Here is a 24,684-nt window from a genome sequence, read left to right as displayed (position 1 = left end):
CTGTGTATCAATAATTTGAAAACTGCATATGTTCACCCCCTACTTAACAATATATTTGATTAATTGTCATGACAAGACCTTTACAGTAAACCATAGATATATTACAGCTGTTATCCTAATGCTAGCAAGTTAAAGGTTTGGTTTGCTTGCTTGCTTTGTTTGTATTAATGTTTGCTCAAGCATTGTAATTAAGATTGACATCTGAAAACAATATAAAAAGGCGGAGTTAAACTTGTATACATTATATTTAAATTTGATTGGACATTATCAAGTAAATCAAATTTACCTATATACAGGTTTAACTCGGCCTACTTATATTGTTTGCAGATGTCAATCTTAATTACAATGATTGAGCAAACTTTAATACAAACAAAGCAAGCAAGCCAACCAAACCTTCAACTTGCTAGCATTATGATAACAGCTGTAACTGAGCCCTTATATTGTTAATTGTGAAATAAATCAAAAAATTGTTCCACATCCCCACCCCAAAACCATATATATTCGGAACTGCCCTGACAAGATTGATTAATGTATTGGTGTTTGCTTTACACCCCATCAGTGTAAAAAGGCTATATCTTAGCAAGAGCTATTTCAAACATTTAACAAAAAACAGTTTTAAAAATCAGACAATAGGTCTTTTGATTTTATAGATAGACCTTTTATATGTACCATAGATTTTGTTTGTAGAGGGGATTTTTGGTGTATGACCAAACCTCTCATATAATAAATTTTTAGACATATTGAAAGCAGTTTAGATTCCCACCATATGTATTCTCATTTGCAAAGACAATACCATTGTGATACAGGAATGTGTTTTTCTGGGTCTTTTCTATACTGGAGTGACTTCTAGGGAATAATGGGATATATTTATTTTAGTCCACTAAAACATTATTACCTAGTATTTACTTTGAGTCTATAAAAGTTGTGAATAAATGAATTAAACAGAAACAATTGAATATGTTAATTTGTCTGAATTGTTATGTTACATGAAGTAGTATATGTATGATATGAAATTGAAGAATCATATGTAGTTGCATTACCATCCATATACTAGAGAATGTAGAGTTTTGGGACAAATACGAAGCTTTGCCTTCTGAGTCTTTCATCAGTGACTTTGGAAGGTTTTGCATTGTTTAAAGATTGTTGATATGAAGTGTTTATGAAGAAGTATTTGTGATATACCTGCATTGCTATATGATATACTTTTACATCAGAATTCTTGCACATTGCTAAGGCTCTCTGCCCCCTGAAGTCATGTTTATTGAGTATCATTTTCTAATTTTCGAATTTTCAAATGGTGTAGCTTTCTAATGAAATTTTTTTATGAAGAAGTACTGAAACTGGATCATTATAGATATTTGGTGGTTTTTGAATCCTTTAGTTTCATTTTCAAGCAGAATATGAGCCCTCTGTGTGTTAACAGTTTTAAATATCTTTTGGAGCAGCAAAAGTATCAAAAGTTTAAGTTAAACAATTAAAATATTTAACCATGTTCGAGAATGTGTTTCTCTGGTTATAATATCATATACAACATCCTTGTGTGAACATTTTATTTCTGCTATTATACTTGGACTGAAAGCTGCCTATATAAACAACTAATATTTAGAAACTACATTACTTAAATGCATTAGTCTACAACCATTTTATGATTCAGGGATTCACATGATATCTTTTTGTATTTCTGAATACATGTATCAAACAAGAAGAGGGTCTATTTAAAGTTTTGTTTGTTTCTTTTCCCACAATGAATTTAAACTAGTCATGTAGTTGCATGATTAGTTATCACCTTGATGTGTTTTGCTGGTGAATTTGTCCTCAGGTAAACTGACCAGTTAAATATTACTATCTATCTATCTTCATATTTCCGCACTCAGTCACAACTTTGACTATTACGTGCCATTGCATGCGTGGCTTATTTACAATTTACTGGCAATCACTTTTAAAAGAGTTGTTTACTTTACCTTGAAAACAATATTTTTGGGTTAAGAAAATAAGTGGCCACAGTTCACACATGATTTATTACAGGATTGATATTACACATAAATTTCATACCAGGATATTTACCTTATTAGTCAACTAAAGTTTATAGTAATGGGACAGTCAGAATCTTTAGAAATTTCACAGGATCAGTTCAGTTCTCAGTCTGAGATTGCTTCAGTAAGTAGATTTGTATTGTTCATTATTCATCTTTTATCTACTTTGAAGTTATTTACAAGTATTTATACAGCCTTGGCTTTCAAATTTTGGGTTTGAGCGTTTCTTATGAAGATAAATCTGTAAAGTGCTTTATATCAAGGAATTGTATATAATTCCTTGTTTATATGCACCAAATTTTAAATAAGTGTTGTTTTCAATTTATGTTTAGTTAAGACTGTCATATTTCAGTTTAAAAACCTTGAGCATATATAGACATAACATTCTAAGATGCTTTCATATGTTTTACCTTATCTAGCCCTAGGGCCTTAAAGTGTGAGCTTTTAGTCTGATCTATCACTTATCTTCCATTTTTAAGATTTTTTAGAATTGTACATTCTTTGTCACTGAGTAAATACTTGACTCGATTAAAAATTGCAAATTAACTTGTAGGAATCCATGTTCCTATATTCATAAGCTAGGCTCCTCTTTATTTTATGGGTTTTCTTAATGCACAATTCTTATTTTCTTAATCAATGAATCAATTTGAAACTTCGATCACAAGTTACCTTAATTATACTTGTTATATTTTTTGCATGTTAAATAGTTAGGTCAGAATTTTTTAGAATCTCTAGGATGTCCCTTTGGGTCTTAAGTGATAAAGATATTTCTTGATATAAATACATTTGTACTCTTAACACTATAATGAAAATAGAAATATAATTTTTAAAGCAGTTGGTCTATTAACATTTACTGTAAATTCAGAAATTTTCGCATGCATTTATTATTGCGGTTTTTTAAGAATGGACAAAAATGCGAGTATAATGATTGCAACATAAGTGTACTAATTTTTTAATCATTTTCTGATATGAAACATCTTGCTTGTTGAAGCACCTGTGTATATTAATTATTAATTCTGTTCATTCTACATTCATTTTTTGTCTGCCTGTCTGTCACACGTCATAACCTCAACTCCCTTTAGACAAGAGAATAGGTTTCAAGAAAACTTTCACAGAATCTTTAGTTTCTAATGGCATTGTTCAACTATTTTCTTTTTTTTCCAATTGATGTTTTGGACTTTCTGTGGCAAAACATAGCCTTTGCATATCTATAAAAAGGGTAGACATCTTGTATCTGCAACTGTTTCAGAAACAATGACTTTATTGCAAAAATTTTTTTCACATAATACCAAAACAATTTTGCATCTCCTGATACCTGTTCTATTCTTTTATCATAATAATTTTAGGTTTTTACCTACATTAATCATAGACTTTGACATATCTATGCCAAAAGGGGGATCTGTGACATGAATAATTGAACACTTTTCACAGTTTTTCTTATTATGTGATTTTAGGCATCAGGATTGTTAGATAATGATTCATGTTTTATTTACAGAAAGATGTAGATATTAGTGGAATTTCAGAGTTTATTTATAGAACTAGTGTCAATATTGTTGCTGTAATTATCACATGGGATGTGAGATATACGTAACTCTTATTGAATGGCTAAAATAGAATGGCATGATGAACATCCTACTTCTATAGCCTAAGTATAAGTCGTAATAAACACTTACATTGATTGGAAGTGTGTTGTTACCATTATTGATACTAGTTTCATTACTCTATCGTTACATAGTTATTGGATTGTTGTCTTTATATTTCATCCTTTTTACCTGTGTCTTCGTTGTTTTCTACCTGTCACAGAAAAAAAATTAATATCTAACTATAATTATTAGTATCAATTGTGGTCATAAAATATAAATGGCTTGAAAAGGGAACTTTATAGTACACTTGTTAATAAATGGAAGTATTTTATTTATGGTCATGAAGTAGACAAACATACTGTGTTTACCTGGAAAACTAATCAATCAATTAAGAAGTGAACATCATTTGTGAATGAATTGTTGGATATGGGACATTCAGCTTCAGTAGTTATTACAAAGACTAACAGTCGATTCCATTCACAGTCGGAAATTGTGTTTGTAAGTTGTTTTATTTAGGTATTGATTCTGGTTTAAAAGTATCGTTTATTGACTATTTGAAATTTAAATATTTGTGGTCTAATACACTTAGAACGCATTTGTTTCTAACCTAAACGATGTAAACGATTACACGCGTTGTCGTTTAATCCATTTGTTTCTTACAATTTTGGGTTAATGTTGACATCGTTCACATAAACGATGTACGCGCAAAATAGTCGCGTAATCGTTTATCGTTGAGACTTATAAACAATGTATTTGTTTCTGCATCTGTCGTTTAAATAATTACGAGCACATGTTGTTTTTCGCAAACTCCTGGTCATTCATTTCCCTCACTTTTACCTGTTTGTTTACAGTGCGTGTATGTAATCTATTTCTGTCTCACTACGCGGGGTCGATAAAGGCTATTAAACGATGTATTTGTTTCTAGCAGCTTAACGTTTACTAAACGATAGTCATCGATGACAAAATTTCGGGTTAGAAACAAATGCACTCTTTGCCTTCTGTCTGTTAGTAATACAGAACGAAAAAAAAAATATGACTTGAATATGCTGATTATCTTTTGTTACTTCATTTGTTGCTTTGCATGATGGTCTTATAATCTGATTTAGAATTTAAGTATAGCTTAGAAAGCCTACAGATAGTTCTTTCTTAGTACGTATATATAAAACAAGTATAACAACAACTATAATATTATTTGCACCCTTTGACCCCAAAAATGCTTAAGTCTTAGATGCATGATTTTTTTTATTAGTTGTTAGTGGCTTTGAACTAGCTGTCAGTAACTGCGAGTACTCTCAGATCTGTACTTAGTGTCTTTTTGTTGTTTGGATGTACAAGTACCCGGCCACGTCCACTTGTAATTGTAGTATTTGTATTTTTAGCCATCTGATGAGTTAAGCCTCTTTCAACTGATTTTTATAGTTCGTTCTTATGTTGTACTGTTACACCACTGTCCCAGGTTAGGGGGAGGGTTGGGATCCCGCTAACATGTTTAACCCTGCCACATTCTGTATGTATGTGCCTGTCCCAAGTCAGGAGCCTGTAATTTAGTGGTTGTCGTTTGTTTATGTGTTACATATTTGTTTTGGTTCATTTTTTGTACATTAATTAGGCCGTTAGTTTTCTCGTTTGAATTGTTTTACATTGTCATTTCGGGGCCTTTTATAGCTGACTGTGCGGTATGGGCTTTGCTCATTGTTGAAGGTCGTACGGTGACCTATAGTTGTTAATTTCTGTGTCATTTGGTCTCTTGTGGAGAGTTGTCTCATTGGCAATCATACCACATCTTCTTTTTTATATTCATTGACTCATGTTGGAAACAAAAATAAGCAGGCCTTCCCAATTTATAGCCCAAAGTGTGTGTGTAAAGGAGGGGGTAGGGCTTTATCTAATAGAACATTTACATGTATATTTGCAACTGTTTAATAAATAAAAGATGTTTTTTAACACTTATATATCTTGAATATTAATAGAGACTATATTGGTCTGTAGGGTCTGTTGAGAAGCAATTACACACTAAGGATAATAAAGCCCTAGTTTTGATCCTGTGGAAAAGATTTTTTAAAAAGTTTAACAATGACAGCAGTTTCAAAGGGATGGCATTAGCTATATGGCGTGGACCCTATTTCCAGGTGTGCTATAATTCTCCTGTGATCTGTAAAAATTAGATTAAGTATCAAAATGCATAGATTGAATAACAGGAAAATATACTTAAAAAATAAAGTTATTGAAAATATAATAACAATACTTTTCTGCTACTGGTAATTAATAACCATGGACAATTTATTAGATTTTTTTCCTGAAAGATGTTGAAAATATATCTTTATTATACTGATACAAAGATATGGAGAATCAATAAATTCTTATGACTTGAGAATTAAAGATAGAAAGAAGACATCTATATACTAGAATTAATGTAACATTAGTTCATCTGGTATATATCATATATATATATATATATTCAAGATGTTATGTACTGAGAAGAAAAGTAGTCAATTCATAACAAATACCTGTAACATCTTAAAAACTACTGACAATAACTGATTTGAAATATAAATCTGAATAATTAATAAACTGTTCATACCTGGAAATTGACATATTGGGGAGGGAATTTTATAGATTTGTTCTGACAGTGACTGCCTTTACAATTAAAATTACCTTCGTAACTTATCACTTCTTTCCCTGAGTTAGGCGAAATTTGTGTAGAGGTTGCTTTTTAGCCAATTATTTTCACCTGACATTATATCCATGCTTTGTCCTCATGTTAGGTTTTCGGGATTGAGATGTTCTTCATTAAGTATACATATCAACAATGACTGATATGGAGTTTTGTTGTAGAGGATGTATGTCCATCTATCATATATCATTCACCCCTGACCTTGTGTTCGTTCATTGGTAAGGTCTAGTTTTAAAGTCTAAATATGAAATCTTTACTTGCACCTTTTGATAGTATAAATTCTCATGCTTGTACAATATTTTTATTGTTTAAAACTGGGCTTATTTTATAGATAGTAATTACTTTTGATATATTTAATTCCAAAACTTTGAACATCAAGATTGCTTTAAATGAGTGGTATAGTATGCCTCTTAGCTCTTGGTTCCTCAAAAGTTAACTTATTTTTACGTTGAAAATCAAGCATTATTCTCAGAATTTGATGCTGTTTGGTGTTAAAGAGACAATCAACTCATGCAGTTGTAATTATCTTATGTTAATATTTGTTTACGATTTAAGGGCTTGCTGTTAAAATAAAAATTTAAGAAGATTTTCTTTGTTCTATTGGATTAAAGTCAATATCTACTTTTACTGTCAATTTTTTCATAATTACATTTAGTAAAAAGTATCTGTTATGAAGCAATCAACGGCAGATGGAATTGACATTTATTGCCATTTCACTGCTTAAAAATAATTGAAATGGAACATTGCAAATTTTTTTCTGGTTTTTTGTCTCGCCTGGGAATTTCGAGACATAGGGATTACTATCTAGTGGCAGCAGCGCTTGCAACAGCATAAAAAGCTTTATATTTCAGAAGGTAGAAAACCTGAATGCTTCATTCCTTGTATGCAGATACCTTAAGTTACAAAGTTTCCATCAGTCATATGTCCAGCATCCTTGACATCATCCCTATGATTAAGTGACTGCTTGAAAACTGTAGTTTTTTTTTTTGTCATTTGAAATACTTACTTAGAATGAGTAATAGGATAACTATATTTGGTAAATGGGATCCTTGCAAGGTCTACATGTTGGTCAGACAGGGTTCACCTGAACTCAACCTCATTTCATGGATCAGTTATCAAGGTCAAGTTTTCGTGTTCAAGTCCCTATTTCAGATACTATAAGCAATAGGTCAAATATATTTCGTGCATGGAATGACTGTAAGGTGTACATGTCCAAGTGGCAGAATTTATCTGACCTTGAATTCTTTTTTATGGTTCCTTGGTCAATGTTATATTTTTGTGGTTTGGTCTGTTTCTCAGATACGTTAAGCAATAGAGCAGCTGTATTTGATGCATGGAATGATTGTAAGGTGTCTGTCTGGCAGGTTTCATCTGACCTTGACCTTTTTTCATGGTTTATTGGACAATGTTAAGTTTTTGTGGTGTTATCAAAATACTTTGCACAGACTTTAAAAAGGAGTAATTATAAAACGTGTATTATCTTAACATGAGCGTAAGGGTATATTTTATCAGACATCAAGCTATGATTTTTTATGGTTGCATAAACTGACTATCTATGTCTAATATAATCTTATCAGAACTGATTTTATAGAAATGTTGCACAAAATTAAATTTGTAGTTTTAATTACAGGGTAAAGACAAAGCAAGAATATCAAAATTATGTAAAGATGGTAAACTTCTAGAATATCTGGATGAAAATGTCCAAACTCTTTATGAAGCATTCAGAAATGGAGCACAAGTATCAAGTAGGTAGAAGATTTCCATGATAGATCATTATATTTATATCAATTAATATGGTCTTATATATTCATTCTGTAAGACAAATAAAGTCTTGTTGAACATTAAGGAGGAATAGATATTAAGTACCTAAGAAATTAGGAGTAGATACCTAAGCTAGAAAAAATGTAATTTCTTTGCTCAACTTTAATGATAAACAAAATGACGTGAACTTGACGATATAGATAGTTCTTTTTGTCATTACTCTTGCATTCTTTACCATTGTGAAGGAACTTAATCCTCTATAGCAATAATGTATGAGGGGAGCTAAAAGAAGATTTGAAAATTCAAAAATTTATATATACATGTACATACTTTGTTATGAAGATTACCAGTAACATCCCAATGACCTTCTATTTAAGAAATCATAAAAATGGAGTTTAAAGTCTAAAGCAATATATATTCCTATATGAATAAAAGAGCTGGGGTGTGTGTCAATGAAATAACAACCAGAAGATATCTTGAGGTCAACATACAGTCTCGCCACCATAATATAGCTTTTTTGCACTGATGTGGCGTAAAGCAAACATCACTCAATCAACATAAAGTCTTCAACAATTGTCTATACAAAATGTCATGTTCTAAATTGTCATGAGACTAAAATTAAACAGAAACTTGCCGTCAACACCAAATTCTCCATATAACATAATAGTTAGATAAATCAAAAGACAACCACTGACAATGTTGATGGCATACACTTGTAATGGAGACTACTAGTGTTCTCCCCTTAACCTTTGACCTATAAATTAATTTTATAAAAGGCCTTCCAACACCCATAAACAATTTCTAGAAATAGCCCTAATGAAAAGTATTTAGCATGATTGAAAGTAAAGAATTTAAAAAAAAATAGTGTGTTATTAAATAAGAACAGGTGGTATGTTTATGCTACTGGTACAGATATATTGACATGTTGTTTATAATTAAGTGAAAGGAAGTTTATATTTTTCAGGTAACGGTGCTTGCTATGGATGGAAGCCAAGTAGTAAAGAACCATATAAATGGATATCGTACAATGATGTAAATATATTAGTTGTATTATAAAACTTTATAAGGTTTGGTAGTCTGGTAGTAAACCAATAAATGTCATAAAACTACTATACTACACCATATCTTTCAATTTTTATAAGTGAATAATCCAAAAATAGTCAGTTGTACACAACATGTATATTGTTTAAGAAATAATTTAGGGTATCCTTAAGTTTATGGAAGGCTTGACATAATTTGTTTACCTATACTGTAGCAATAGCATTAACCAACATAATATTTATCTGATTTCATGGGTACCACTGATAAGTTAAAGCTTGAAATTCATAGAATGCTTATAACCATTTTTTTCCTGCATTAATTTATACAGCAATATGGCTGCTATTTATAATATCCCATAAAATATTTATACATTTATTCTTTTGATGATGTTACATTTATACAATTATGCTTTTGATGATGGTAAAGTGAGGATAAACTCTTTTCTGAGTGAATGAAAAATTAGGACAGGATAAACCAACGAAGCAATGGTACTTGATATGTTAATTATAGCACTGGTTGAGTACATTTTGGCTCACCAATGGGCTATTTGATCTGATACCATAGCTAGGCTTTTATCATCAACCCACATCTGGTGTCAACTTTTAAAAAATCTTCTCCTCTGAAAAATCTTTGCCTTGAATAAACTTTTGGGAATCTAATATAAAGTTGGTTTTTTTTTCTTGTACCTGCTTTTTGATTTTCCTTCAATGATGATTTTAATGAACTTTTAATGTAAATGTATATTATATTGAAAACAAAGGATAAATAAAGAGAAACTTGATAAACAAGCAAATTGTGATCTATTACTGTAAATTCAGAAATTATTGTGTACATTTATTATTGCAATTTTTAAAGAATGGACAGAAATGCAAGATTAATTATTGCGATTTCAGAAAAAATTGAAAACAGATATATGTATCATATATTAGAATGTGAGTTCTTACTTATCGATACTGACACAGTCACATTATTTGCATTAATAAAAACCTCGCAATAATTTCGGAATTTACAGTAAATTGTGACAACTTCTTAAAGGTTCATTTCATTTTGGGAAATGTGTGTGGGCTGAGGAAGACTATGTAGATAAGTGTTTTTATTCTGATTTTTGCCATATATAACGAAATGGTACTCTGTTATGGAAGAAACACAATGTAGGCCTTAATTTCAAAATAAATAATTGGTTTCAGGAAGAAAAAGTTACAATAAATATCATTTTTGCTAATTTTGGCCATATGAGAGATTCTGGCTCCGAGGTATTTCGAATTTTGATAATTTGTAGAAAATTCTTTGTTTTGTGATTTAATATTTCATGATCAAATACTTTTTACAATTTAAATCTATTGAAAGTTTGACCTTAATTCTCATTGTTAACAATTGTGTTCCACATACAGAAAAAATGAGCACAGAAAACACAAATTTCCCTGTAGGACTCTCTTTCTTAGATAAGTTGTAAGTTTCATAGTGATAAATCTGATGTGCTAATAGCATCTATAATAAACAAAAAATGAGTGGGTGACCTTTGGAAGGTGTCATAGAATTATAAAATAGCTAATCCAAGAATCCAAATATATATAGAAAAATATTTAACAAGTGACAACTTAAGTGAAAATATTTTTCTATTTTTAAATTTGCTAATTAGTTATTCTTTTTATAACATTGACTTTTAGTGTAAATAAAGAAGAAAATGCCAGGAACCATATCCTTTTTTACATGTTCTCACTACATTTTGATGCAGCATCATTAACAACTATTGTTGTATGACATCAGTGGAGTGAAAGATGTGAAACTATCAGTTTTTCTTTGACTTGGAAATCTTGGCATTTCATTGCAACCAATGTAAAAAGTATATTTATCGACTTAACAGGTGCCTGATAAGAAAGATGTTACATGTATTTTTGGAATAATAAATTAAACGGATATGAAACACAAGATAAAGAAAAGAAATTAGGTTAATTTATTACAGTTGTTTGTTTGAAAATCATTATATAAGTTTGAGATGAAATAAGATATGTTTTTTCTTTAAAATTATTTTAGATAATAAGATAGGTAATAAGAGAAATTGACTTGAGGAAATGATCAGCAGAAATCTTCAATCTACTCTTTCTTTGAGTTATTGCCCTTAAATGATAAGTTTTACCCATATATATTTGTTTTTCTAGGAAACTATATTAAAAAGAAAAACTGTAAAAGCAAAAAAAAAATGAATAGTCAACTCCCTATAGGTGTTATTGTCCCTGAAGGACGATTTTAAAGGGAAATCACACTATTTATACTACTAATAATAATTAATTGAAATTTTGCATGTAGACAGATCATACTTATTAAGATATTTTAGGCGAAAAAAAAATTGGGGTCACCGATGTTGTTTTCGAGATATGACGTCATCAAAACTTAAAGAATCGCGTTATAACGAAATATAGAAATAACGCTCTAAATTGTTAAAAAAAGACAAACTTATTAAAAAAAAAATGTTTAACTGGAATAACAAAAACAGTCAAATGTAACTTGTACCTTATGAACATTTATTTGTCTCGGTTTCCTTATTTTTGAAGGCATTTGAACATTTCCCGCCATTTTTAATTGCTATTTATAATAGATTTTTCTTGAAATAAAAAAAATCTACTAATGTTTTTCCCTTCAAACTTCTGTAAAAGTTGCAGCTTCAGGGAAGATTTTAAAAGCATAAATAAAAAAGGGGGGTCACCGATGTTTTAAATCCGCTAGAACGGAAATAATCTTTATTATTGAATTTTGGCGGGAACTATAACCTTTTAACGTTATAGAACGACGTTGCTGGCATAACAGCATTTCTTGCAACGCTTGGGTTGAATTAAACCTTTTCACTACAAAATAAAATATAATATCATTTTTGAACATTTTTTAAGGTATTTTGATTATTCATTGATATCTTTATCAATCTATCGAATCGTTAAACATTTATTATAAAGTAATTGTCAAAGTTGAAGTCATCTCATTTTTTTAATTGCATTTGTTGTATGGGGAAAACGAATGTTTGCCTCATGCCGTATTATAGAAATAATTTTCGGCTTCCAGATAAAGAATCTTCTACCTCGGAAGCCTGAGGGTATCCGGGCTGAAAAGTAACACGTTCCTTTTAGACTGCAGGCAGAAAAATTTCGTTACCATAATTTCACTAGCTTGTCCATTCGCACCGGGAAGATAAAACCTGAAATGCCGTGTTAAAAATGCCACAAACTCAGCACGTTAAAAGAAACCTATTTTCGGTAGGAATTTAAAATTGGTTCCGTAATTACACAACGCTTCATAATTTATTCGAACTGTGGAAACCAATTTTTTTTCTGAGTTCTATCATCCCGCACCCATTTTTCATACATCGTTTCATGTTCATTGTACATAATATGTTCAATGTTCATCGCCTGTGTATTAAAACTTTATGTATTACGTATATTCTATTACCGTTCGATTAATCGCTCAACGCTGGTATGTTATGAGAAATACAATGCATCTGATAATTTAGAGTTAATTGACAATAAAATACACATCGCCATATTGATATCAGGAACATATAATGTTCCCAGTTGATATGTAATTCAAAAAATCTTTTAATTTGTAATAAACGGATCTAGTTTTTTTTTCTTGTTCTGCTACATCTATCCGTGTTTCTGTGGACATGTCGATATATTTTATCTAACTCTAGTTTTTTGTCGAGCCTTCGCGAGACATAGCGATCCTACATTCCGTCGTCGGCGTCGTCGTTGTCGTCGTCGTTGGCGGCGGCGTCCACAAATATTCACTCTGTGGTTAAAGTTTTTGAAGTTTTAATAACTTTCTTAAACTATCCTGGATTTCTACCAAACTTGGACAGAAGCTTGTTTATGATCATAAGATAGTATCCAGAAGTAAATTTTGCAAAAATGAAATTCCTGTTTTTCCATATTTGACATATAAATGGACTTAGTTTTTCTGCCAGGAAACAATACATTTACTCTGTGGTTAGAGTTTTTAAATTTTTAATAACTTTCTTAAACTATCCTGGATTTGTACCAATCTTGGTCAGAAGCTTGTTTATGATCATATTAAGAAAGTATCCAGAAGTAAATTTTGTAAAAAAAAAAATCTTTTTTTCCCGTATTTTACTTATAAATTGACTTAGTTTTTCTGCCAGGAAACAATACATTCACTCTGTGGTTAAAGTTTTTAAGATTTCAATAACTTTCTTAAACTATCCTGGATATGTACCAAACTTGGACAGAAGCTTGTTTATGATCAAAAGCTTGTATCTCGAAGGAAATTTGTCAAAATTTTGTACCTATTTATCCGTATTTTACTTATAAATGGACTTAGTTTTTCTTCCAGTTAACATTACATACAGTATGCAGTTAAAGTTTTTTAAACATTTATTAGATCCATAAACTATCCTAGATTTATACCAAACTTGGACAGAAGCTTCTTACAATCAAAAGATAGTATCGAGAGGAATATTTTTATTGATTTTTTTCCTCATTTTTGTTGAGCCTGCGATTAACAGCAAAAGTAGGCGAGACACTGGGTTCCGTGGAACCCTTACGAGATTTTTTTTCAGATGACAAATGAGAGTGTGGATAACCTTTGATGTAGAATAAGAGTTCGAGTTCCAGCTAAATTTAGAGTTAAAGTTCCAGTTTTATTTTTAGTTCGAATGTTAATTCGAGTAAGAGTTCTAGTTAAAGCTCGAGTTCCACTTAGAAACTTCCGAGTTATACTGTAAGATAGAATACATTCTGGTAAGAGTTTAAATTTTGAGATCTGAGATCCGATGAAATTAAAACAAAGATTGCAGTTTCTATTTTCTGTTGGTGCACCTCTCTTTCTTGAATTGTATATTCTTTTATCACATTTATGTTTCAGTATGGTATAGCCTATATACTTTTTTTGCCAAAACTGATTAATGATAGGTAATTTGGAAATAACTGATTGATTGTGTGTGCCACTTTCAGCACTCTGCTATATCATGTTGGCCATTTTTTTTTAAAGAACCAAGGTATCAAGAGTAAATCAGCTACCTTTGTATTAAACAAATGGTTGACCTTTACAGTCATGATCGGAATCTGACAATCTCCCTATATCACTGTTTGTTGACATGCAAGTGATCACATTGAGTGATCTGAACACGAACCTACATCTAAACTACTAGTTTCTGTTTTGTTTTTGTTTTTGTTTTTGTTTTCGTTTTTTTCTTGATTTTTGCAAAACTTTCAGTGGCAAATATTACATGAAAATCAGCACAAATTTTTTTTCTATATGAGATGAATACTCTTTCACAAGACGGACCATAATGTGATGGTTACAGATTAGCACTCTGAAAGACATGTTACTCTACATAAATACATGTGTGTGTGTTAAATATTTCTCTTGTTGGAGTCTTGTAAAGCCAAATATACAGTGTGGATTTTTTGTTGTTGTTGTAGGCAGTACGGTCATCAATAGTCCAAAAATAACTAGGCATAGTGTTTGATATTCCCAGATTGCTCTGACGTCTAGCGACCTTATTTTTTAACTTGCTGGTCGTACAGTTCGCTATAATTGACAGTTTGAAGAAATACTACAAAATATGATTTTTTTTGTGCCCTAATTATGTAAGCCTGTACAAAGCATTAAAGGAAGATTGAGTATAATGTACTATATAATACGGTGCTAAATTTTCTTTGATTTCGACAGACAGCAACCGATGTAAAATTATGTATATGCTTCTTTTACAGTGATGTTTAACTGGCGTTATTCTTATATAACGTTTGATATTTCAACAAATATGATTACTCTACGAATCACTCGTGTTCATGTGTTTGTGCCCCCATACCCCCTCCCCCCCCCCCCCCCCCCAAAAAAAAAAAGAAACAGAGAGAGAGAGAGAGAGAGAGGCGTTTGACACCAAAGGAACATCGAAACTCATTGTTCTTATTTACATCCCTCTGTTGGACAGAAAACTAGAAATTCCGGAAGCTGTACGCTTACATGCTGTTACTCTTGGTATATTGTTATTTTTCCAGTATATTCCCACATACCGCATCGCGACGATACGCTGCCAACAGTTGGGTTACACTAATGACAGGACAATTGTCCGTATTGACCGGATGAGATATAAATAGTCAGAACTTTTTTGTTATTTGATAGATTATTTTAATATTTGAAGACCTTAGAAATATTAGACTATATTTTATGAATATTTAACAAAAAAAAGTTGACCGGACGGATTTCACACTCACTGATGAACGCTTTACAATATTGAACTGATCGACAAAAAGTGTTACTAGTAATATCTCTTTTGTTTTACAATATTTTTTCATACAACTAGGAAATCTGCGAGATTAATAGTTATCTTATATGAAAATTTAAACTTCATAGTAAAACAAAATGTTTTTCTAAAAAAAAAAGTTGACCGGACGGATTTCACATTCGCCGATGTACTCTTTGATTATACTGAAATGATCGACCAAAAAGTGTTATAAATATCTCTTTTGTTTTTAAATATTTTTTTTCTTCGTGAAACTAAGAAATCTGCGAGATCAATAAATATGTTAATATAAGAAAATATAAACTTTACAGTAAATAAAAGAAGTTTTTCTACAAAAAAAAATTGAGCTGACGGATTTCGCTACAAATAATAAACACCAGATCAACAAAAAATGTTGATATTTCTCATATCTAACAATATTTTTCGGTGAAATTAATAAACCTTTAAGTAAAATAATTGTATAAATGGTATTGTATGTAAATACTAACTCAATAATATTAATAATAATAATAATATCTTTATTCAAAGAGAGTAACGCATTTGAATTAAACCCAATCGTAAGGTAATTCAAGACCATATCAAGACCACTTTCGGCTATTTTTTTGCCATACATTTTGTCCGTTTCGAGTAGCATTTTCATTTTTTGCACTTAAATCAAAACGTCATTTGCTTTCTCTTGCTTTAGTGAACGTCCCTTTGAGCGGGCCGCCATTTTAGAAATTAGCAACCTTTACGACGGACTCGAAACGGCGACGTCATAATACGGTCACGACACTATAGCGGCGCCGATAGCGATGCGTATAAACAATAGTGTGATTTCCCTTTAAATCCTTTTGTGATTTTTTTGTCTTTGAGAATTATTAAATAAGTTGGCAGGAAATTTCATTTAATTATAGTACATGTAATAATAATAATAATCATTTTTGTAATTTAGTTGACAGTGCCTAAAGTTCTTGCAGCTAATAATTTAATATATAAAGTAGACCACTTGCACATACAGATATGAAATAGACTACTTATGTATATGGTTTTATAGATAACCTTTTCCTCAAATGTATATAAATTGACACCCTGCTAAGATTAAATGTATATAAATTGACACCCTGCTAAGATTAAATGTATATAAATTGACACCCTGCTAAGATTATGTAGGGTAAACCACTTTCTCAAATGTATATAATTTCAAAAATACATTTCAACTGACTGTATACTAAATCAAATTCGTTTCAGGTTTTGAATAGGGCAGCAAGTATTGGTGCAGGATTAATAGAAAATAACCAGACAGCTACAAATTCTACAAGAATAGGGTTATATTCACAAAACAGAGTTGAGGTAAATCCTTGATACTCGTATGTAGTTAAAAAATTAGCACTTAGATAGAAATGATGTGAACATATAACTAACTAGAAAGCAGTTTTGATATGATTTATAGAAATAATCAAAAATATTTCATTTTACAGAATCATGCTTTTCTCATTTGACTAGATATGCTATTTTCTTTTTGTCTCCTCTCTACGAAGTCACATGCATCAACAGTGTACAAATGTGATTAGGTCACTTTCAGGGGAACCTCTAGTGGTAAGTCAATGATATTTGGTATGCTGTTATATTAGCAATGGCACAATCATTTCAATGAAGATAATTTGGCACACACCCTCAGTCATGGTCTATTGATGTTTTGAAAATTTTGCATAGTTCACATGTTTAAGTTTATATTTAGGTCAGTTTAAGATGAACCACAAAAGATAATTCAATGATATTTGGTATGCAGTTGTATTAGCATTGGCAGTTCTCATTTCAATGGAGATTATTTTGTCTTGCACTTCAGTCATGGTTCATTGACTTTTTGTATTGCCCTTTTTATCCCAGAGGGCCAGGTGAGCTTTTCTCATCACTTGGCGTCCGTCGTTGTCGTCGTTAACTTTTTATACGACCGCAAAAAAATTTTGTGGTCGTATATTGGTATGACCTTGGTGTTGTCGTCATCCGAAGACACATTGGTTTTCGCACTCTAACTTTAGTTAAAGTGAATGGATCTCTATGAAATTTTACCATAAGGTTCAATACCACAAAAGGAAGGTTGGGATTGTTTTTTGGGGGTTATGGTACCAACAGTTAAGGAATTAGGGGCCAAAAAGGGGCCAAAAATAAGCATTTTCTAGTTTCCAGACAATAACTGTGGAATGGTGTATGGATCTCTCTGAAATTATACCACAAGTTTCCATACCACAAAGGGATGGTCAGAATTTGCTTTGGGGGGTTATGGCTCAAACCGTTTAGGAATTAGGGGCAAAAAAGTGGGAAAAACTAGGTTGTCCTGGTTAATGGACAAATACTTTAGTACAAAACATAATTTAAAGCAGTGTAAGGGAGATAAATCAAATACATCATTGAAATTACCTCCCTTACACTGCTTTTAAATTATGTATAAAGTAATGGTTAATGAACAATTAAGATTATTTAAAACAGTGTAAGGGAGGTAATCCAAATACAACGTTTTGGTTACTTCCCTTACACTGCTTTTAAATTATGTTTAAAGAAATGCATATTTATAAAGGAAGACCAGTAAAAATATCTGCAAATGTTACATCTTTTTTTTAAACAAAAAATCCATATGAAAGATTTGACACTATATTTTAAATTCTATTATAAAATAGATTAAGTTAGCACTATGGTAAATTTAAATGGGTAATTATGGTTGCAAATTCCATTGGAAATTTGAATTGAGATTATGACCATATCTTGAGGGAAAGAATTTTTTGGGGGAAAAAAGGGGGGGGGATAAAAAGAAATTGTGGGGGGGTCATTTTTTTCTCATTTCAGATTTCAGAAATTAAAAAGAATTATTCTTCAAATATTATTTTTTTTTCAAATTTTAAATATTGAAAAATTTCAAGAAGTAATCTTTAATTGCACAGTATGGCGCATTAGATTTGTAAAATCTTTGACCACATTTATTTATTTGTTATGCCGAATCTAACCGTGTATTTAGATTTTTAATTTTGGGTCCAGTTTTCAAATTGGTCTACATTAAGGTCCAAAGGGTCCAAAATTAAACTTTGTTTGATTTTAACAAAAATTGAATATATGGGGTTCTTTGATATGCTGAATCTAAACATGTATTTAGATTTTTGATTTTTGGCCCAGTTTTCAAGTTGGTCCAAATTGGGGTCAAAATTAAACTTTGTTTGATTTCAACAAAAATTGAATATATGGGGTTCTTTGATATGCTGAATCTAACCATGTATTTTGATTTTGGACATTGGACCATAATAGGTAAATTAAAAAAATTCAAATTCTTAGACCACATTCTTTCTGTGTCAGAAACAGATTTACTAAGTATAGCGCAACAGCATAGTGTATTGCACAACAGCAAGAAATCTTTAATTGAATATAAATTCAATTCATATAACCAATTGCAAGTTCTTTGACTACATTTATTCAGAAACCTATAATATGTCAAATATTTTATTACAATCCAAATTCAGACCTGTATCAAGCTTGAATGTTGTGTCCATACTTGCCCCAACTGTTCAGGGTTCGACCTCTGCGGTCGTATCAAGCTCCGCCCAGCGAAGCATTTTATTACATTTTGAACTTCTTCTAGAGAACCACTGAATGGAATGAAACCAAACATGGCATGAATGTTCCTTATGAGGTTGCTGACCAAGTGTTATTACTTTGTAGCAAATTCATCAACCAAGATGGCTGCCAACGGGGGACTTAGTTTAACAAAGGACCCTTATGGAAAATATATACAAATGTCTTCTTCTAGAAAACCGCTTAATGGATTGAAACCAAAAGTGGTATGAATTTGCTGACCAAGTGTTGTTACTATGTAGCTGATTTGTCATTGTCCCTATAAAGTAATTTTCTACAATTTCAATGAATTTATTGGTAATTTCTGTAAACTTTACAAAAGTCTTCTGCTTTTGATTAAATTACAGGGCCAATATTAAACCAAATTTGGCCTCAATCATTATTAGGGTATCTGATATGATTTTAATCTAATTTTACATGATTTCCAAAACCAAAGTAGAATCAGGTGAGCGACACAGGCTCTTGAGAGCCTCTAGTTATTTCAACATTTGCATGATACTACCAAAATTACATACAGGAAAGATGTTTAAATCCCAGTATGGTATTGCGGAACAAGCATATTATTGTTGATTATTTAATTTTCAAAATGGTATTGTGGAACAAGCATGTAATAATGTTTGATTGTTTTATTTTCAGTATGGTATTGTGGAACAAGCATGTTATACTTATTCTATGGCATTGGTTCCATTATATGACACATTAGGACCAGAAGCATGTACATATATCATCAATCAAGGTTAGGTTTTATTTTGTATACATCAATATTTTTACAATTATATTTGTATTGGGAACAGAAAAAGCTTATGAATAAAAAGAAATGTAGGGTATAAACCCAGAGAGACAGCAACTTATCAACACCAAAATTAAAAAGAAATTTAGATGTCAACCTACAGACTTCAACGTAACACAAGTGTCTTTACATTATGCCAAGCTCTAAATTGTTCAGGGTCTAAACAAGTTGTAATAAATTAACAGAGACTATCAAAGGTCAGTTACCTATACCAAATTCCCTAAGGGACAAAAAACTAAGATATAACAAAAGACAACCACTTAGGTCAACATTAAATGGCACAATGCTTTAAATAGAATATAGAGTTATATGCGTATCCTTTTTTCACACTTCAGTAAATTACTTTCATTTACACTCAATTGTTATTTGCTTTATCAAGAATACATATTGCAATGATCTTTAGAGATGATATATTTGACTGGCCTTAAATCATTAAAGTACATTCACAATTAGGGAAAATTCATCTTGTCTTCTTTCAAGTGTTGACTTATGGCTGCAAGATTTAGTTCACACTACCAATGATCTTATACACATTAATTTGCATCTAGATGTTGCAGAAGGTCAATTAAAGCAAGTCATTTTATATTCTTTGTGTTTGTGGAGGAAGGCAGGTGAACATTGATCTGAATCATTGTATTGAACATTTTTACTAGTATGGCTTGATTATACACAGTTACTAGTATGACTTGATTATACACAGTTACTAGTATGGCTTGATTATACACAGTTACTAGTATGGCTTGATTATACACAGTTACTAGTATGGCTTGATTATACACTGTTACTAGTATGGCTTGATTATACACAGTTACTAGTATGGCTTGATTATACACTGTTACTAGTATGGCTTGATTATACACAGTTACTAGTATGGCTTGATTATACACAGTTACTAGTATGGCTTGATTATACACAGTTACTAGTATGGCTTGATTATACACTGTTACTAGTATGGCTTGATTATACACAGTTACTAGTATGGCTTGATTATACACAGTTACTAGTATGGCTTGATTATACACAGTTACTAGTATGACTTGATTATACACAGTTACTAGTATGACTTGATTATACACAGTTACTAGTATGACTTGATTATACACAGTTACTAGTATGACTTGATTATACACAGAGTGGCTGAGCCGCTGCTGCATAATTGACTTTCAAAAATTCATTACACTTGATTAAAAGAAATATGAGTAATATCATCAAATAAATGGCAACCCAACATCAGAATAAAATAAAAAATGACTGAAATTTATATTGTAATCATTCCTTATAATAAAAGATAATAGCAGGAGGTGGTGGAATTGATCCCCTGCTTGGTCATATCAAAGATTTATGTGTTCAGGTAGGGTGACATGTCATCCTTGTGAACTAGCATGTTGGTCTAGTACAAAGCAGGGTTTATACTGATACTACATAAACATAGTCTCGTCCTGCATAAATATGTGTTTAATTTGCTACTGGACATAAACAGTCATCTATCATCAACATACCTTATAATACAGTCATTTCAGTATATTATTATATATTTCAGCCAGCATTAGCCTAGTTATCTGTGATACATGTAAGAAGGTTCAGGCCATGTTTGATAAATATGAGGAAACACCAAACCTGAAAACTATTGTAATGATGGAAGAAATGTCTCTTGAATTACAGACTAAAGCACAACAGTTAGGGATCAAACTCGTATCATTTAGTGATTTGGAGGTTAGTTTGACACCAAATATACAAACCTGTATCATTAAATGATTTTGATATTTAGGCTCTTATGATCAAGTAAGGTCAACAGTTAGTATTTTAGCTTCTATTATCTTATTCTATTGATCATGGGCAGAGAATGTTATTCTTTTTTTTATAGTTTATAACATGTAGACTTGACACAGGGAAAGGGGTCTTCTCTTGCATGAAAGTATATGTAGAAGTGCCGCTGGAATTGGTCCCTTTTTATTTTGATATGTCAAATATATCAGTGGAGCATAATTTCTCTGAGGAAATATAAGTTAATCATAAATTTTCATCTTTCATTAGTTAGATGTGTGTTAATATGGTGCACCACTCCTTGTATCTAATGAGTATGGATGTTCCCATATTTTTCTGCTTAGTCTTTTATTGACACAGGTTTAATCTTCCTTTTTCATCAAAATAAAGATGTCACAGATTGTATAATCTATAACTCAGAAATATCTGAATGGGTTATGATTTTCCCATGAAATATAATTATAGGTAGGATTATCTCTAAATTTTAATATATGAATGGGGGGTGTTTATTAAAACCCCAGCTGCACGACTACCAAAAATCATATGTGGAGACCCCCCCCAACCCTCTCTTGTGACTGTTTACACAAGGCTTTAGAATATGTGGCTAAAATTGGTCACACTATATTATTTGATTTTAAATTGCATGTTAGTGAAAATTAGTAAATGTTTTTATGATACAATATTATTGAGGTTGTCAAAAATATTTAAATTGTTCATGAGAGAGTTGGTAGCAAAATTGGAATCAACAACTTTGTTATAATAATATTAAGGACAAGGAAATGACTTTTCATATTTTAGTGAGAGAAACACGAGAAGCAGGATATACAATAGAGAGAGAGCAACCCATCAACATGATAAAAGCAAAAAGACATCCAGAAGTCATACAGTCTTCCAAAAATGTACAATTGTTCATAACCTTATGCCAAACTAAATTTTCCAGAGTGTAGTTAGGAATTTTAATAGAATAGAGACTAATAAAGATAAGCCATGAACAGCAAAGTCTTTAAAGGACAAGATACAGTGATATAAATATTTATGACTGCCATATTAATATGTGGTACTTGAACTTGTTTTTATGCCCCACCTATGGGCATTATGTTTTTTTTCTGTCTGTGCGTCCATTCGTCCGTTTGTCCGTCCGTCCATCTGTCCCGCTTCAGGTTAAAGTTTTTGGTCAAGGTAGTTTTTGATGAAGTTGAAGTCCAATCAACTTGAAACTTAGTGCACATGTTCCCTATGATATGATCTATCTGATTTTAATTCCAAATTAGAGTTTTTACCCCAATTTGACGGTCCACTGAACATAGAAAATGATAGTGCTAGTGGGGCATCCGTGTACTACGGACACATTCTTGTTTACTAATTTTTCACTTAACAAAACAAACCATAAAAATCAGCCAATGCAGTAAAATCCAATTTGGTTAAAGTACTTTATCAAAAATATCAGTATGACAGAAATTGAACTATAAGAAATTAAAAATACTACAAATACTGTAAAGGATTACATCATCTTAACATTGATATTTTTAGGAACAGGGTGAAAAATCTCCCAAGGAACCAAAGGTAATTGTATTATGTATATTTATGATAAAAGACATTTTAGATTTCTTTCCTTCCAAATTAAAGACTAATTAAACTATTATGTGGGTTTGAATTCCTGTGGAAAAGCTTCACTTAATATTAAGTCACAGTAGACTTTTGATTAAAACATACTAAAAGAAACATTTTGAACAGTAAAATTGACACTTATATAATTTTAAGTGCATCAAAATGACCAAAGTCTGTTTATACATAATTCTTATAATGACACACCTATAACCATAACATGCATTTAATACAATTTTCTAATAAATATATTATACAACATTTGGTCTTTTTTACAGCCTGCGAAGCCAGATGATATATGTGTTGTATGTTATACAAGTGGTACTACAGGTGGGTAAAAAAACTTTTTTTAAACTTTGATACATAACATGAACAGTAAACAGATAATCGACAGAGTAAAACAAAAGTTAAAGATTATAAGGTTTATGGACGTGATATAGAAACAATGTGGCTGGTTTAAAAGGTTTCAAATAAATATCTTATAGTGACCTATGACCACACACCTTCTGCTCATGATGTGTATAGTGTTTTGTCTTGCCTGTGATGAACATATTATAAAGGTGGAAACAATACCATGGAGACAATTAAAAACTATAATTGAAAGAAAAACAGACAACAACATGGCCAGAAGAAAAACAACAAAAATACGGCACTACACAGAAAACAAAAGAATGAGAAACAGGAATTCCTTATTATGAGACAAAGGTATTACTATATTGGTGTCAATAGTCCTCAAGAACAAATATTTATGATTAATATAATTATTGATATTTGAAAAACAGTTGCATAAGCATATGAATAGTATAGTAAATCTTTGTGATCATTCAAAATGTGTATTGGCGATATAGATACTTAGTGTTCTTCAATTTTAAATACACTACAGGGACTTAATAATGATGTAAGAATTTAATGTTATTGATTTGATATACTAATAGATGTTTATAAGATATAATTTTGATTTTTTTTTAATTTTTCAAATTTAGGTTTACCTAAAGGAGCAATGTTAACACATAAAGGAACCATTTCTACAGTTTGTTCAGCATTTGTCACCCTTGTGAGTATTTCATCAGGAATATTTCTGTTATTATAAACCTATGAAATCAGTGTAATTATTAAAGAAACATGGCTATGAAGGAGACCTTTTGGAAAATTATGTGCACCTTTGTTATCTAATGTTTTCAATGGAACCCTTATGACTAGTACATGTATTGTAAATGAGTTCTCATACAACTATGTAATCATTCACAATATGTTCTATGGTTCTCTCCAGTCACTCTGGCTGCCTCAAACTAAAACTGGCAGCCATGATACAGCCTAGAGTGCTGAAAGTGGCGTTAGACACCAACATTGAATCAATCAATCATTCAGTCAAAATATGCTCTAGTGATAAGGTGATCTAGATACTTAGGGTTCTTCAATTTAAATGTACACTACAGGGACTAAGATATGTTCAAAAATCTATAGTGGTCAAATCATTGGTGTTCTAGAAATAAATGAAAGTCCTTGTATTTATATGCCTTTTAATACCAGAAACAGTTAATTATCAAACTTGTTAATCATTTGTAAGCAAAGCTAAAGTG

The 24,684-nt window shown here is 31.1% G+C and overlaps 1 protein-coding gene across 4 annotated transcripts in view; it reads left to right on the top strand.

The window, feature by feature from the left end:
• LOC127707709 (long-chain-fatty-acid--CoA ligase 1-like) overlaps positions 1-24,684 on the top strand; it is a 56,411-nt gene that overhangs the window by 13,340 nt on the left and 18,387 nt on the right. For 2 of the 4 annotated variants that reach the window (XM_052212397.1, XM_052212396.1), the window contains exons 3-10: positions 7,921-8,035; positions 9,016-9,083; positions 16,576-16,677; positions 19,582-19,681; positions 21,276-21,448; positions 23,030-23,062; positions 23,383-23,434; positions 24,088-24,158. In XM_052212397.1, the coding sequence (XP_052068357.1) occupies positions 7,921-8,035; positions 9,016-9,083; positions 16,576-16,677; positions 19,582-19,681; positions 21,276-21,448; positions 23,030-23,062; positions 23,383-23,434; positions 24,088-24,158 (714 nt within the window). Of the gene's footprint in view, positions 1-2,007; positions 2,158-3,726; positions 4,115-7,920; positions 8,036-9,015; positions 9,084-16,575; positions 16,678-19,581; positions 19,682-21,275; positions 21,449-23,029; positions 23,063-23,382; positions 23,435-24,087; positions 24,159-24,684 lie in introns of those variants that run through there. The other 2 variants (XM_052212400.1, XM_052212399.1) reach the window with 2 other exon arrangements.

Source organism: Mytilus californianus, unplaced genomic scaffold (genome assembly GCF_021869535.1).
Source record: "Mytilus californianus isolate M0D057914Y unplaced genomic scaffold, xbMytCali1.0.p SCAF_7, whole genome shotgun sequence".
Taxonomy (NCBI): Eukaryota; Metazoa; Mollusca; class Bivalvia; order Mytilida; family Mytilidae; genus Mytilus; species Mytilus californianus.
The sequence above is the reverse complement of the archived record's forward strand: the minus strand, read 5'-3'. Positions and strand labels throughout refer to the sequence as shown.